This window comes from Sus scrofa, chromosome 1 (assembly GCF_000003025.6).
Source record: "Sus scrofa isolate TJ Tabasco breed Duroc chromosome 1, Sscrofa11.1, whole genome shotgun sequence".
Classification (NCBI taxonomy): domain Eukaryota; kingdom Metazoa; phylum Chordata; class Mammalia; order Artiodactyla; family Suidae; genus Sus; species Sus scrofa.
In genome coordinates this window covers 230785086-230801955 of record NC_010443.5, presented here as the reverse complement: position 1 = coordinate 230801955, position 16870 = coordinate 230785086, and the positions used below count along the sequence as shown (strand labels likewise).

The window sequence follows — 16870 nt, the reverse complement described above, 5'->3', positions numbered from 1 at the left end:
GGGCACACCACACCACAATCTTCAGACAGTGACCATCGTAACTGGCATTTTTAGGGGGCTGAGCAGTTCTTGTGTATATGTGGATTGTGTTTCACAGCCCTTTTGATGAAATAGCCCAGGAACCAACATTAAGTGTGAAAGTGGAATCATTGAGTCCATGGTTGCTTTTAAGAATATGACATTTAGGGAGTTCCCGTCATGGCTCAGTGGTAATGAACCCTACTAGGATCCATGAGGATGCAGGTTCCATCCCTGGCCTTGCTTAGTGGGTTAAGGATCTAGTGTTGCTGTAAGCTGTGGTGTAGGTTGCAGATGCCGCTTGCGTCCAGTGTTGCTGTGGCTGTGGGGTAGGCCAACAGCTACAGCTCCATTTAGACCCTAGCCTTGGAAGTTCCATAATGCCCTGGGTGTGGCCTTAAGAAGCAAAAAAAAAAAAAAAAAAAGAAGAAGAAGAAGAAGAAGAAGAAATGACATTTAAAAAGTCATGTATTAAGAAAGTAATTTATTATTGAATTTGAAACTGTCAGGGTGTAGGATAAGGAAAACTGCTCTATTTTTAGAAGTTTATTGGACAGAATTAATTACAGATTGCCTCTTGCAAATGGGCCAAGTAATCAGCATAAAGATTAGGATGCTTAGTATGAGTAAGATACATAGAGTAAACAAGGATTTGTGCAGAATTTGTATGTGGAAGTCTTCTTCTTTTTTTTTTTTTTGCTTTTTAGGGCTGAACCTGCAGCAGCATGTAGAAATTCCCAGGCTAGGGATGGAATTAGAGCTGCAGCTGCTGGCCTACACCACAGCCATAGCAACACTGGATCTTTAACCCACTGAACGAGGCCAGGGGTCAAACCTGCATCCTCAAAGATTCTAGTTGGGTTCCTAACCCACTGAGCCACAATGGGAACTCTGGAAATCCTCTTGCGTTGAGGAGATTTTGGCAAAGCTTAAAGCATCAGATTATGTGTGTGCGTGCATGCATGTGTGTGAGTGAATATGCTGTATTTTAACTGCTTACCAAGTGGTGCACTCCCCCCTTTTTTTTTTTTTTTCTTTTTGGGTCTCCTGTGGCATATGGAGTTCCTGGGCCAAGGATCAGATCCAAGCTGTAGTTGCAACGCCAGATCCTGGGAGGGGATTGAACCTTTGTCCCAGCATTCCCAAGACGCCAGAGATCCTGTTGCGCCACAGCAGGAACTCCCCCAGTTGGATATTAAATTCATATCTGGTGTTTGTTCTGATGGAAGAACATGGGGCGTGAACTGGGGATTGTTCTCCATGCCTTATTCTGATCCAGTGGGTAGGAAAGGAAAAAGTACCCTTCAGTGCCAGTTATGCATGCCGGAGGAAGTGTCCTTTTTAAATAGCATGATTCTCAAATAGTCTCATTTCTGGGTATGTAGATGGGGGTGGGGCAAGGAGAGGCATAGTACTTGATTAAAAGTACAAATAAGTTTTCTGGGGAATAATTTCAGCCATATTTATAGAAACCAAAGAAGGAGAAAAGCAGAAGTTTTCCAGGACTCACATTCTTGTGTGTGCTGATACGCTTGTTATTTGAAACTTTGATTGGAGGTATATTCACATTTGCAAAGGTGAACGCCTCCTCCCCGTCCCCACATTTAATGTAAGGGGTTCTCGCTAGATTTTATTTTATCAATGGCTTTGGGAGCAGTAGATTTGTATTTCTGTAGGTAGGTCAAGAGTTTTTTATGTGAAAAGAGATTAGCCGGCACTGAATTCACCAAGCGACTACTCGTAGAGGTCTGTTTCTTTCATTCAGAGATAAGGAATTGTGAAGTCTCTTATTATGCTTTCCATGTGCCTTGGGAAATACGTCATTTTTTACAATTTTAAATAGCTGTTTTTTAAATTGTAACAAATATTTTTTTATTCTAATCCCAAGTAGATTGTTAAAATGTCCATTTAAAACCCTGAGGATTTGTAAAAATAGAAGAACATGAAATTGGGCTACGCATTTGTTAAGAATAATTCATTTGTCTCTGTGATAGAACTCTTTTCATGGAACTAAGAAGCTGTTTTTTGCTTGGTTGATATTTTAGTCCATTATATGAGAATAATTCTTTAATTATTCTAGTCCTAGGTTTATTAGTACTTTGTGGGGAGAGTCAGGGGCCCTGCATTCTGATTTTCTCATTGTACCTATAGCATTTGCATTACACAGACTTTCTCCTTACATGAAGCTTTGCCTTCACTTTGAATTTGCTGCATTTATACAGTAACATCGGAGTGTGAGTATTAAATGCATGAGTGGAATTCACCTGAGAGAGATGGCCAGTCTTGGAAGATGGCACCAGGATTCAAAATGGGTCCCCATTAATTGAAAAAAAAAATTGGAAATTCAAAACTTGGAAACCAGGTTAGATGGATGAGAGTTGAGTGTCATCAAATCCAGGTTGAGACATTTTTAGACTGTCTTCTACCATGGGCAGTAGAAGTTAATTATCCTGGATTTGGGCAGCCGTGTCTGTGAAAGTAGTGCCAAACCCAAACTGAGCAGCTGAAGGCTGGGGTCAAGCCCTCGTGCTGCCAGTTACTAGCCAGGTCATCTTAGCTCTGATGCTTCACCCCTGCAAGGCCTTTTAATTCCATGAGATGAAAAAGACATCTATCTCATAGAATTTTTAGAGCATTAAGTGACAGTCTATTTCAGAGTGGCAAAGTATAAAGAGTTGAGCACACATTTCTTCTGGTTTCCTTTACACGAGAGAGGATATTAAGGTGGTGGAGACCACTGTTTCCCCTGTCAGGACTGGAGATTAGTCTTCGTTTGTGCTGCTGAAGCATGGGGGCCAGGGAGACTCACGTGTGCATGCTCTGGGGGACTAGTCCTAGGTTTATTAGTACTTTGTGGGGAGAGTCAGGGGCCCTGCATTCTGATTTGGGCTGTATCATCATGATTGGCCTCCAGAAGTGTCATCAAAATAAGTGAGTGACTAGAGAAAGAGAAGCCCTTTATAAACAAGACAACACCTTATAGATAAGATTTATAGAGAAAAGACAGAAGAAGAAGAGAGGGTACCTCCATTCCCTTCCCTTTTTGGTCCTTCATTTATTAAGCTGCACCTACTTTCCTTTGGGTATTTGTACATGTCAGGGTCTTAGCAGGAAAGAAATGGCCCACTACAGCCAGGTGACTAAGAATTTAGAAAGTAAACCAGTGAAGGCTAATGAGCTCAGTAACCAGGGGCCAGCAAGGAGCAGGAGCAGTTCCAGGAACCCAGAGAGGGCAGCTGTGTAGAGAGGGCCACCCAGTGAGAGCTGTGGCCTTTTGGAAGGGACATAGCCTATCTGCAGTGCCCTGGCAGTGGCCAAGCTAAGTGAATGAGTGCGCCTCCCTCATTCTCTTGCTCTCTGGTCTCCTCCTGGTGTCTCCTATGGACTGACCCCAAGCAGAAGACCAAGGACAAGGAAGCTCTTGATGTGAAGTCCTTACCAGTCAGCCTCCTGAGGTGCCAAGCAAGATGGGAAAATAGAGAGAGGATACCTGTGTATGTGTGTGTGTCTGGGGCAGTGGGAAGCTATCTTGGGCTTGATGTTTGGGATTTTAGGTCTTTCCTCTTAATCTCTCCCATTTCATTCATTTCTGGGTCGCGTAATCCAGGACCCTTCATTAGTGTGGTACGCAGGGGCTTAGTGGAGATCCAAAGAGGTGCCAAGTGTTGACGGCTCTTGCCCAACAGGATTTAAGTGAAACACAAGCCATTGTAGTTTAGATTTTTTTCTCCTGACTTCTTGATTTTATTTATGGAGGGTAAGCATATAGAGGCCTCTAAGAGAGCTAAGAGAAGGAGGCCTTTTGCCTGAATCTTCTGTCTTTTCTTTTCATACTGTTAACCTCGCATATTAAGATTTCTTCTTGGTTTTGGTGTGGGAAAAACTGTCAGAGATTCTCATTTGATGATTGTCTCTCACTGGGGCCTCAGAGCAAGCCACTGGTTCTGGTTTAAGGATAATAAAGAAGCAGTCTGCACCTTTTCCTTCCATACTTTGTATTGCTCAGGAAAGTAATGATACTGGTTTCTTTAAATTGTTGATCGATAATGAGAAACAATTTTATAGATTCTTTCTATTAGAGATACTACTTTTTAGATACTTATGGGTTTTTTTCCCCCAGTATTCATAGTTGGGATAATAAAATATTCATTTTTATTTTTATTTATTTATCTTTATAATTGTTTTAATCAACATGTAATGACTCTACAATATGAGTACTCTTAATGCACCTGACTCATTGATGTAGTTCACCTGTCATAAAAAGCAGTGCTAATGATTCTACAATATTTAAACTGCGTAGAAATTCTTTTTTTGTATTTTTTAAATTTAGTTTATTTTAATGATTTTTATTTTTTCCACTATATTTGGTTTACAGTGTTCTGAAATGTTCATTTTTAACTCTTTGGATTAATGCTGTTAAAAGGTGTTGATAGCATTCACATGGCAGTGTTAACTTTATACTTCAACGAATTCTGGACCACTTTATTAAAAGTCATATGAAAATGATAAAGGAAGTGGTAATTTCACATTTCAAGAAGTTTCAGATCACTTTATTAAAAGTCATATGAAAAGGATAAAGGAATCGGAGACCGCGGGACTGTGGGGCTAGAAATCATCTTCCATTGTAACTTTGGGAGGCTTCTGTGTTTACCAAGACATCTGTAGTCATTTAAGAGTGCCTCTATGAAAACTGTAATACTTATTTGAATTTTTCATGATTGTTTATAAAGATAGTAATGAAATCCAACCACCAGAAAAACCAAACAATTAGGACAGATGTTGTATTCCTAGTTTTTAATTCTCCTTTTCCGCCTTTTTTTTTTTAATGCTTTGTTGATAGGAAATAGCAACAAGGACACTATAGTCATCCTGTGTATCATTATTCTATTCGTCCATATTTAATATTCAAAAACTTTTAGTCCCCCCTCCCCCACATTGTTAGGGCAAGACAAAGACATTTATTGCTTTGAATATCAAGGAAATTTGAAAGAGAGTAAGAGATACTCAGAAATGAAATTACATACCCATCAAACCACTTAGATTTAGCAAAATGAAGTTTTTAAATTCATAGTTTTAGATTCACTCTAGAAGAAATAGGTTGTCATTCAGTGAAATCATCTAATCTTTCCATCTTTCCTTCTCCCCACAGGCATTTGTAGCTTTGTTGTAGATTATCTTCAGGCTTATGGTAACTAAAAAGGATTTTGCAGAAGGGGAACATGAGAGCGTAGAAGAAAAAAAAAATCCAGCAACAGTCAGTTTCTTTATCATAATATAGTAAAGAGTGGACAGAAGGAAAGAGGGTCACTGTATCTTTTCTAAATTAAGGGAATCCTTGGAATAACTCAGCCAGCCACCCCCACCCCCGAAATAAATACAGTTGATACTTGGCTATCCTGAAAATCCCAATTCTTATCTGGATACTGTGCTCTCCATATACCCCATTGTAAAATAAAACGAAATATCTAGAAATTTTCAGGTGTTTTTGTCTTAGCACTCTCCGAACAGCTTATGTGTAAGTGCATTGTCTTTTCCAGATCTAAATCCTGGCTAAACATTCCAGCTTCCTGGGATGTGTCTCAGATACTCTTCTGGGAAGAGAGCTTTATCAAGTGTTAATTCTGTTCAAAAGATACTATTTTTGTTATGTTTCTTATAAGATACATGGTTACAAATCACTATCAAAATCCCATGCTGAGTGGCTTCCAAAGAGGTGACAGCTTTTTTTTTTAAGCTAACCTGTCTCTGAAATGGACCCTCAACCCTCTAGTTTTGCTGAGGGTATACATCAAAGGTGGTACGGCTCTCCTGTGATGCTCCCCTCAGCAGGACCTTAGGGGTGTCACATCCAAGCCCTGTTCCTAGTTCAGTTGTCTAGGAGGCTGAGAGAAGATATCATGGTCTGATCAGTGCTGTCTGTTTCTCTTCCAGGGACAGGAGAGAGCGGCAAGAGTACGTTTATCAAGCAGATGAGAATCATCCACGGGTCGGGCTACTCTGATGAAGACAAAAGGGGCTTCACCAAGCTGGTGTATCAGAACATCTTCACGGCCATGCAGGCCATGATCAGAGCCATGGACACGCTCAAGATCCCCTACAAGTATGAGCACAATAAGGTAAGCATGGCTCCTCCTAGGAACAGCTGACAAAGCTGTCCCATTGTGAATGGTCTCTTCTCATGATGTCATAGTGGGTTTTTGGTGTTTTTTTTTTTTTTTTTTTGGCTGCACACGTGGCATGTGGAAGTTCCTGGGCCAGGACCATAGTGGGATTTTTTTTTTTTTTTTGTCTTTTTGCTATTTCTTTGGGCCACTCCTGTGGCATATGGAGGTTCCCAGGCTAGGGGTCGAATCGGAGCTGTAGCCACTAGCCTACACCAGAGCCACAGCAACGCGGGATCCGAGCTGCGTCTGCAACCTACACCACAGCTCATGGCAACACCGGATCGTTAACCCACTGAGCAAGGGCAGGGACCAAACCCTCAACCTCATGGTTCCTAGTCGGATTTGTTAACCACTGCGCCATGATGGGAACTTCTTTTTTTTGTTTTTTTTAAATGGACATTTTTCATCTCATTCTAAATGGGACGTTGAGCAAATGATTTATAAATTGTTTTTTTCCCACAAGTCCTTAAAGTCATATCTATAAAAAATTGGAGTTGTCTTTTTAATGATATCAATGAAAAAGATATGTTTAGATATTTGACAGTAGATAGGTGACATTAAAAATGTAGGGGCAACCATTACTTTAAAAGGACACTTTTGTCAGTTTAAGACAAATTGACCAAAGTGAGGGATTCACATGAGAAGGGTGGCTTTGCTTCAACCTCCCTCCCATTCTTTGTGCTTCCTTGAAAAAAAGAGCAAACATTTAGCCATTAAAACTGTTGTATCCAGTTTGATTTTGGATATCGTGTCTTCCTTTTAGTAGTACCATAGGCTTAATTTTATTTCAAAATAGGCCCCTCTGTCACTTCAGTAACCTTTCAAATACGTTTCCTGCAGTTATGTTAAAGTAGTGGGAAATCTCTAAAATCACTTGAGAAAGGGTTACCAACAAATTTTTTTTTAATTTTTAGCTTTTTAGAACATAAGCAAACTTTCCTAACATCTAGCATTATTTCTAGATAATAGAAAACCAGGTTTTGTATTTACGAGAACAAATGCTATAGTTGCTCACCCTCCAAATATTACAGTTATGTGATCCTTAGTAAGGTTGGTGCATCTGAGGTCATCTCCAGGTTTGATTTATGTCGGAGTTTATGAAGGAAGTGAAATCTATTTGGAATGTGTGGAAATGTCTTCCTGGTATGCTTTCTTCCGTTCTTGTTGATCAGTATGTCTACTGATGGATGCAGTCTTTGTTCCTTCCAACTTGTAGATGCTGATCTTATAGTAAGCTGGGAAAACCTCACCTTTTATTGACAAAACCCTGCATTTGCACACATAGTATTTTGAGGGCCTTCAGTCAGAACTTTCATTTTTTTGCCGTCACCATTGATAATCTATTCTTGATGCTATTTCCATATACCAGGATTAGTGGAGAATAGTAAGAAGTGGGCATGCCCAGTGTAACTCATAAACTGAGATGTAACTCACAAACATGATTCATAGGTAAAATAAAACAGTTCTCTCTACCTCCGCTTCTGTTACCATTTAGAAGCTTCTAAATATACCCATCATTTTAAAATTAGGCATTTCTTTTTTGGGGAGTGTTTCCTTGAAATTAACTAGGTGTTTCTTATGTAACTGGTACCCTCACACTTGGTTTTCCGGCAGCACCAAGAGAGTCTCCCCACAAATAACAGAGGAACCCCCAACCCACCCCGCCCCCACAGATCACCCTCCTTGCTTCTCTGCTCTCAAGAGTGAAAATATCTGGGTAGGTTCATAAGCCTGGGAGTTGGGAGTGTGGTACCTGAATCAGGTGAGGCTGCCTGGATATGGAAGTGGACTGAATTTAATCAGCACCAACCCCCATCCCACTCCTAGCCCTGAAATCTCAGAGTTTCTGAGATAGGTGGCTGCTTGTTTTGTTGATGTTGTGAGACAGCTCTGTTGGAACTTTTTAAAAAAATGCTAGTGCAACTTTCCCAGGGTACAGTTGGTTGATAATATGACGATCTGATGAATTCTGGCTGAATTACTGCATAATGGGTAGTTTGTTTATATATATTTAGCCAGTTTACACATTATAGTATATATAGTACCATCTTCTCAATTATACCCCCAAAAAAGAAAAAATTGTCTTTCTTCATGCTGTAGAAGAATCCTTCAGGATCTTGCCTTGATGTTATTTAGGTTTTTCATATGAAGATTATTTATTGTAGTCCTATGGATGTAGAATACAATGTGGAATTTATGCTTATTCAATGCAACACATTGAAGAATGCTCAGTGTGTGTTATTTGAGCTCCTTGTAGCAATTCTAGTTAAGTAGACTTTACTGTGTTAAGTATTAGGCACTTAAAAATTAACATCATAAGATGTTACAATAATGAAACAAGTTTTTCTGAAAGATCATAATTAGCCTGTGAAATCTTCCCACATCTCTTGGCGACTTAACATACTGCCTAATATAGTGACATTAGGGTGAGCTGACCTCTGAATTCCTCGATATGTTTAATTCCCTTTAATTCAGAATATAAATTTCATTCACATTTGCCCCATTTTCTCTACAACAGGTATGAATTTTAAAGCACTACCTCTTGTATCCTCCATTGACTCCTCGAGCTCTGCCCCCTCCTTGGCTTTGTTGATGCTCATTAAGGAAATAATGTCCTCTGTCTCCTTCCTGTCCCACGCACTTCCTCCTGGCGGTCTCCATTCCTTCCGTGGTACTAAGTGATCCCACCCTCCTTTAGCAGAACCCATGGTGGAGTATTGATAACTGCCTGGCTTGTATTAGTTATGATGATTTGGGTATTGATCTTATTTTCCTGATAAGCTTCTAGGCTCTTTTAGTCTTTCTGGCCATGCACATAGCATATGGAAGTTCCCAGGCCAGGGATCAAACCTGCACTGCAGCAGTGACCCAGGCTGCTTCAGTGACGACGCCGGATCCTTAACCCCCTGCGCCGCAAGAGAACTCTGTTCTAGGCTCTTTGAAAATAAAGCTTGTGTCAGTTCCATCTCAGTACTATTCTTCATTGTCCCTGGTGTTGTATCATGTTCAGAGCAGGTGTTTAAAAAACACTTATGAGTAGGCAAATCATTTGTAAGCTTGAACAACTGAAAACCTCCTCACTTGCCACCATATTGTTGAAAGGATGATTCAAATCAATAGATAGCTGTTGAAATCATTCTATATGCATAAGGGAATAAGTGCACTGGACATCAGGGATGCAGAGAAAGTTAACCAGAGCCAGGCAGGCAGGAAGGGGCAAGGGCAGAACTGTGGGAGGGGCACTTTGGTAGAGGGGTGGCTAGGGTAAAAAATGTTCAGAAGAAGGAATGTGTATGCAGTGTATAAACTGGCCCATTTAACTAGAACAGAAATCTTACAGAAGAGAACTGGAGAGTAAGCACCCCCAAAATGGTTTAGAATGTGCTTCTGAAAGGTTTTAAATCTAGACTGAGAAGTTTGGAAGGCAGCTGTGGGAACCACTAGACCACCAACGTCTTGGCCAGAGTAAAAAGTTTGACTTTTATTTTCTTATATTTATGATACCTCCATAATCCTTTATGTTTTGGTTAGAATTTTCAGCACAAGTTTCTGGCTACAGTATACTCTTAATGTTTTAAAAATAGTTTAAAGGACTTGGTGTGCATTTCATTAGCAATTATTTGGAAGCAGTACATTGTGATTTGTATTATTTTGTGACCCTCAAGATATAAAGTAAATAACCGTTGAATTTATTGAAAAGCTTATTTGCACTTACTGCCACCTTGGCCCTAGTCTGTGGTGGTAACATAAATAAAAACAAACATTTTCCAGTATTGTCCAGCCTAACTTTGTTCTTGCTCTTGAGTTCGTATATTTTATAAAGCAAAACGTGGCTTACAAACATATGGCCCATTCTTAACTGAAAAATTGTTTAGTTTTGTTTGCTGTGAAACTGGTCTAGCTAGGGGACAGACGTGCTGAAATACTGGTATTTCTTTTGTTCCTGTTTAATTGTTACTACATTGAATTGAGAGTCTTGCTGGTTAGCAGGGGGCTGGCATAGTGATCAGGGATAGTCCAGGCCCAGATGGTGGCATGGCATTGTAGCCCTTACTCAGGGTTCGGTGAATGTTTATTTCCAGGGGAGCTTATAATAAATGGCAAACTTTTGCCACAAAACAGATGGATTCTTCCTTGGGCCTGTACCCACTATCCTGTTAACTTGGACTTTCTTTGCCAAACAAGTGATCTTATGGGTGAGCTGCGTGGACTCACCCCAAGGAAGAGAACACGTTTGGGGACTTCTTCTGAATTCTGTGTGCTCAGGTTTATTTATTTCTAAATATTACTTCACCTTTTCCCTAAACACAACTGTTGATAGCTAACATTAAAAGGGATTAAATATTTGTCACTTAGTCAAATCAAAAGATCCGTTTAAGGCTTCACTAGGTGCAAGGCATTCAGTGATGCGGCAGATTACTCTGTCATTTCTTACTTTCTAAAGGGGGAATTTTTCCTCACTATTATTTTATGCTCTCTTCTCATAAACAAGCATATGCTTCTGATTATTCTCTGCTTTGGCATTGAAGTCAGCTCAGTAAAATTTCTGTGTTAATATGGCTAAGGACTGTCTTGAGTTACACCTTAGCGGAGTAGATCACAAAGTTTTGAACTCATAGTTTTTATGGACTTAAGATCTATACCCGGCAGTTGGGATTCTTCCTGCTTTGCCTGTTGTTGTTTGATATGCCTAAGCTTTATTTTCTCAGTTGATTGCAGATTACCTTACAGTGAGCAAGCTTCTTGTTTTACAGTTTGTTATCTCCTCCACAGCATGCCAGGAGTGTTGTAGGAGCTTTTGTTCATTGAATAGCTTATTCCAGATCGGAGGTCCTGGTATCCCTTTGCTGTTGTCTTATATTTCTGTACATTTCAGGGTATTCTTAGGGCAGTTTCAAAGTCTTGACTCCCTTTGCTCCCTTTGCTAATCCCAGGAAGAGAAAAGAATCTTCTTCATGCAGTGAACTCCAGACAGTTAGGGAGTAGAACTCAGCCACATGTGAATGTTGAATAGACATTGTCACCTTCTGTTCTAGTTTTCACCATTAGACTGAAAGTCCTGATGACCAGGACTCTTTTAGTACCTAGTCCAGAGCTGCTTTTGACCAACTAGCTAGGAGTTTCCAGGCCCGATACTGTGTTTCCCTTTCTCCTGTGGGTGGACAGACTAAGAGGAGATGTAGCTTTAGTACTACCTCTTGTTTCCCAGAACCTAAGAAAGGACGTGTAACAGAGGAGGTACCTTGTTGACCACATTTCCAGCTTTCTGAATTTTCTGTACTTCCTGAGAAGTCATTTTTCAAAACAGAGTGTAGCCAGGATTCTGGAGGACTTGCCAACTTATTCGTGCCTTTAATCAGTTGAACAGGAAATTCAACATGAGGGAATTTTCTGAGAGACTGATGTCATTTTAGTATTTGTCACCTGTATGATAAGCATTTAATAAAGCACACCATAGTTAGTATATGTTGGTATCTATCCCTCTGAAGAGTTGTTTCAGTCAAGCTTCTCTGCTTGCAAGCATCAGAAGCCAACACTGGCTAATTTAAGTAGAAGAATTTATGGGAATGTGAGGCCACTCAGAGAATTGTGAGGAGAAGCCTAAGGAGTAATGTGGAAACCAGGACAGGTCTGTGAAATTCATCTGCCAGTAGGATGAATCCTCACTGTTTTCAATCTTGTGTCACCCCACTCGGGATTCAGATTCCTGGGAAAACTTGCCTGATTCACCTAGCCTGGCCTCTGTCCTGGCTCTTTGGCCAAGGCTGGGCAATTTGATTGACAGTCCCTGAAGGAAATCTGGGTATAGTTAGTAGAAGAGGAATGACGCTGGTGCAAATCACAGTTATCCACTGCAAAATCATACCATCGATTGGGAAAATAAGGTGACACATGGATTTGCTCTAGATACAAGCACTCCAGTTTTGTTCAGCATTTGCTGAGCCTATCCTAAAATAATTTTCTAATTCTGGGCTTGCTCAGGGTGGGAGGTGGGAGAAAGTTGAGGGGGTTAGTGATACAGCAACAGTTAGAAATGAGGGAAGTAGCTAAGTATGAGCCCAAGCACCAAATAGCTGAGAAACCTTGAGATTATCACATTTCCACCCTATATGCCTAAATCCCTTTACTCTGTAAGCTTGAATTTCCTCCTCTGTAGAATGGGACATAAACAATAGGATTGTTTCAAGAGCTAAATAGATAATGTATGTGAAAATGTCTTGCAAATGATAGGAAAAAAAATGTGGAAGTTTTTATAAGATGAATTGTCTTAAAGAGAACAAATACTACTTGTCTTCCATCTTTATTAAGGATAAACAAACAGAAAATAACTTAAACAGCATAACCAGATAGATTTAGGAGCTATCTAAGGAAAAACTTTCCTCAGAGTGACAGTCATTGAAATGGGATACCAAGGGAGGTAGAGAATTCTCCTTATCTGGATGTGTTCAAAAATAGAATGTATTTTTAACATGTGTCTTTAACATTCTTTAAGGCAGTTTTGCTGAAATAAGACCAGGGATGGACTAGACAACCTCTCACAGCATGCTTTCCAACACTTTTTCCTCATGCTGATTCCGATTCCAAAACACTAACAAAGAGATGAAGCTGTTGTTAAAGTTATTTTATTATAATTTAAAATTACTCCGTTTTTGAACATTGTCCATTGCAGAGCACTGATGAAAATTTTAAAAAGAAAAAAAAAAAAAGGACAATTAAAAACAGATTTGTCTTGACAGTGGTCTCTAGCCCAGTGGAAATTTTTCTTCCTTTGCATCTAAATCTCATAAGTGATTACAATATTTATATCTATGTAAGTCTTTTTTTTTTTTTTAAACAGTGTTGTTCACAGTTCAGAATTGGATGCAGGTTTTGTGGGTATTGGTAGTGATAGTTATATTAATTGGATTTGTTGGCTACTGGCCACCAAAGACAGCCTGTACTTTTTCATAGGGAAACTTTCTAGCCTGCTTCTACAAATCTTTCAGAGTTTTCTTTCTGATAAGTAGCCTAAAGGAATCTAGAATCTTTGTATGACCAACTTGATCTTTCGGCCACCTCTTTTTCTGAGGCTGACTTACCACTTTCCCCTTCTGTCTAGGCTCTTCTTGAGAGTTGATCACCACGGATTCTCTAGCACCTACCTGTATCAGATTTCAAAATCCCTTCATATACCTTCTTTTCTATTTTAATATCTTGCAAATATATCCTAGCCATATTTTCTCCTCACTCTATCCTTGTTCCACTGCAGTTCTTTATTCATTTTATACCCATGGCAGCCATGTAAAAATAAAAGATGAATATGAGATTTTTGTAATCCCTTTTTCTTGGCTAAACTTAATCCATAATCCCAAAGCATGCCCTATCAATTATTCAGGCTGAGTTATCTTGAGTTCATGTTCATCAGAGGAGGACTCTGAAGCAAAGAAAGACTTTAGCAGCTGACTGAGGCTGTTTTCTTCTTTTTTGGGTGATTTTTATATACAGAAATGTGCATACATCATTCTTATTATCCATGTGTTTTTTCATTGTGAACATATTTGCATATGATCTGTTGATCTAGATTAACATGACCAGAAATTCAGAAACTTCTTTATTGCTTCCTTCAGAATGTTCTCAGCCCACAAAGGGTGACTACCATCCTACCTTCTAAAAACATAGATTGGTTTTATTAGTTTTTGAACTTTGTATAACTGGAAGTATACAGTATATATTCCTTTGTTTCTAGTTTATTTCACTCAGCCTTACATTTGTGGAACACACCTATATTGTTACTTCATTTATTCTCATTGCTGTTTAATAATAGCACTGCCTCATTTTATGAAAGTGGTTTATGTCTGTGCTGTGCAGTATGGTAGTCACTAGGCAAGTGTGACTGTTGAGTCCATGAAATGTGACCACTGTGGCTGAGGAAATGAATTTTTACTTCACTTAGTCCTAAAATTTACATTTAGACTTGCACATGACTTGTGGCTACTGTATTGGACAGCACAGTTGTATGATAATCCATTTTATGAATATGCTATAATTTGTTTATATGTCCTATTAGTAGACATTTGAATGTTTCTGGCTCTTACAAATAATGCCAATGTCAACTTTCTTGAACCCATCTTTTGGTGAACATAAGCATGTATTTCTTCTGGGTACATACCCAGAATTTGGGGTTGTTGACTCAAAGTATATATCTGGTCAGTTTCAGTACATAGATACTACCAAAGAGTTTTCCAGAATGATTGTACCAATTTACTTACTTCCATTAGCTGTCTATGAAAGTTCTGGTTGCCCCATATCCTTGACAACACTTGGTGTTATTAATCTCTTTATTTTAGCTATTCTGGTGGCTATATCTTGGTGTCACATTGTTGCATTTCTTTGATAAGCAGGCATGTCAAACACCTTTTGATATATTTATTGGCCACTTGGTTATCTTTTAAAAAATACTTTTTACCTCTTTTTTTCTCTGTTGTGTATTTGATTTCTTATTGTTTTGTAGCTCTTCATATATTAAGAATATGAATTTGTTAAGTGTATTACAAATATCATCTCTACTATGAGACTTCCTCTTTATTTTCTTCATAATACCTTAAGTGAAAAGAAGTTCTTAATTGTAGCATAGTCCAGTTTGTCATTTTTTTTTTTTTTAACCCTTCTGGTTTGTGCTTTTGTATCCTTTTAAAGTGATCTAGTCTCCTTTAGATTGTATAGAAAATCTGCAAGGTTTTTTCCTAAATTCTTTGTTCTGCATTTTATTTTATCTTTTGCTTTGTTTTTAGGGATGCATGCGAAGCATATGAAAGTTCCCAGGTCGAATTGGAACTGCAGCTGTCAGCTTACGCTGTAGCCACTGCAACATGGGATCCGAGCCATGTCTGTGACCCCAGCTCACAGCAACATCAAATCCTTAACCCACTGATTGAGGCCAGGGATTGAACCCTTATCCTCATGGATACTAGTCAAGTTCATTATTGCTGAGCCACAATGGGAACTCCTGTTTTGCATTTTATACTTGGATTTAAAATGAATTATATTTGAAATGGATTATATCGTATGAGATGGGGGGGCGGAGTCAGGTTTTATTACTTTCAAGACTTGGATATATAATTAACTCATTTATTGAAAAGACTATCCTTTACCCAGAGCAATGCATATTTATCATCTTTGTTACAAATCAAGTAAATATATATATGTGTGCATTTGTTTCTGAACCTTCTATTCTGTTCATTAGTCTATTTTGTGAACCTTCTATTCTGTTCATTAGTCTATTTTGTGTCAGTGCTATCCTCTATCAATCAGTGACTGAGCTTTGAAATGAATTTTAATATTAGACAGTATAAAGTCATCCAGCTTTGGTTTCCTTCTTCAAGATTGTACAAGAGCCAAATTGATTTGCTTGTAATTGAAAGTACCTTTAAGGAAGAGTATTACTTTAAGCTAATGGGTAGATTTCCCAGGGTGAACCCAGATATTATAATTGTTCTCTGTAAGGCAAACATCTTCCCTTTCATGGAACCAGTTTTCTTATTTAGCCTTTGTTGACTGCATAGCTCGATGCAATGTCTTCTGTTTTTCCTAGATTAATAACATGGCATTTTTATTATTAATTACCTTATTTACAAGGGTTATGGAGCTACTGTGTGGCTTTGTCATTATTTACCTGGATTAATAGTCTTTCTTGCTTTATCATTTCCTTTAACCAGAGTGGGAGCTAAACTGTGTTCTCTTCCACTTTCCTTTTTATGGACAAAAATTGCTGTGCACCACCCACATTCATTTGGCTGCTTTAGCACCATAATTGCTTCTTAGTTCATATCTTCAGTCTCCATAGCATTGTAGAAAGATTGGACAGGCTTACCTGAATTTTCTTTTGTTTTGTTGTCTCCAGCTATAGTGGAAATAGACCATGTATAGGGCAGATCAGTGTAAGAGCTATAATTAGGTAAGAAGGAAATGCAAGCTTGTTTTGTACTTTCATTAACTATAGTATTTTAACCCCATTATGTAACATTTTTATTCATTTATATCTTTTTTAAAAAGTTATAGTCCACTTATGATAAAATAGTGGCTATATTCGCTGTGTTGTACAGTATATCCCTGTAGCTTATCTTATCCATAATAGTTTGTATCTCTTAATCCCCTGTGTTCATTATGTCTTAATGAAGATGTTGGAAAGCAGCTCATTTTGGTGCACAGGCTGGCAGAATTGCAGACATATATACACACACTCATGTATGATTATTGTCTAGTGTGTTAGAAATGACCTTTGTACACTGAGTATATGAGATAAAACTCATGAAAGACCAGTTTCTGTCCTTATTGTACTTAGGTACTTTACTTACGTAAAGCTTATCAGTGCCTATCTCATCTCCTTTGTCTGTTTTCAACTAATCCACGCTGTTTAAAATTGAGTGAGAAAGGAAGAAAATCACACTTAGGGGCAGAATCCAGGCTTTAATTATTTAAACCTAGCACATACGTGGTACATGGTTTTACTGTGTTTTTGAATGAATGAGTGAATGAACATTTGTGTACTCTATGACGGGCTTTTAGGTCCAGTGGTGGTTATAATGCCTACTTCACAATATGTAGGGACAATCATCATCTCTGAAAAAGTTGAAAAATGTTTCTTGTTAAGTAGAGATGATACTCTTTCATGTTGTAGCTCAACAAATATTTACTAAAGTCTTCCTATG

The 16870-nt window shown here is 38.7% G+C and overlaps 1 protein-coding gene across 1 annotated transcript in view; it reads left to right on the top strand.

Annotated features, from left to right (window-relative positions):
• GNAQ (G protein subunit alpha q) overlaps positions 1–16870 on the top strand; it is a 299520-nt gene that overhangs the window by 105033 nt on the left and 177617 nt on the right. The window contains exon 2 of the mRNA NM_001038623.1: positions 5950–6134. Coding sequence (NP_001033712.1) covers positions 5950–6134 — 185 coding nt within the window. The remainder of the gene's footprint in view (positions 1–5949; positions 6135–16870) is intronic.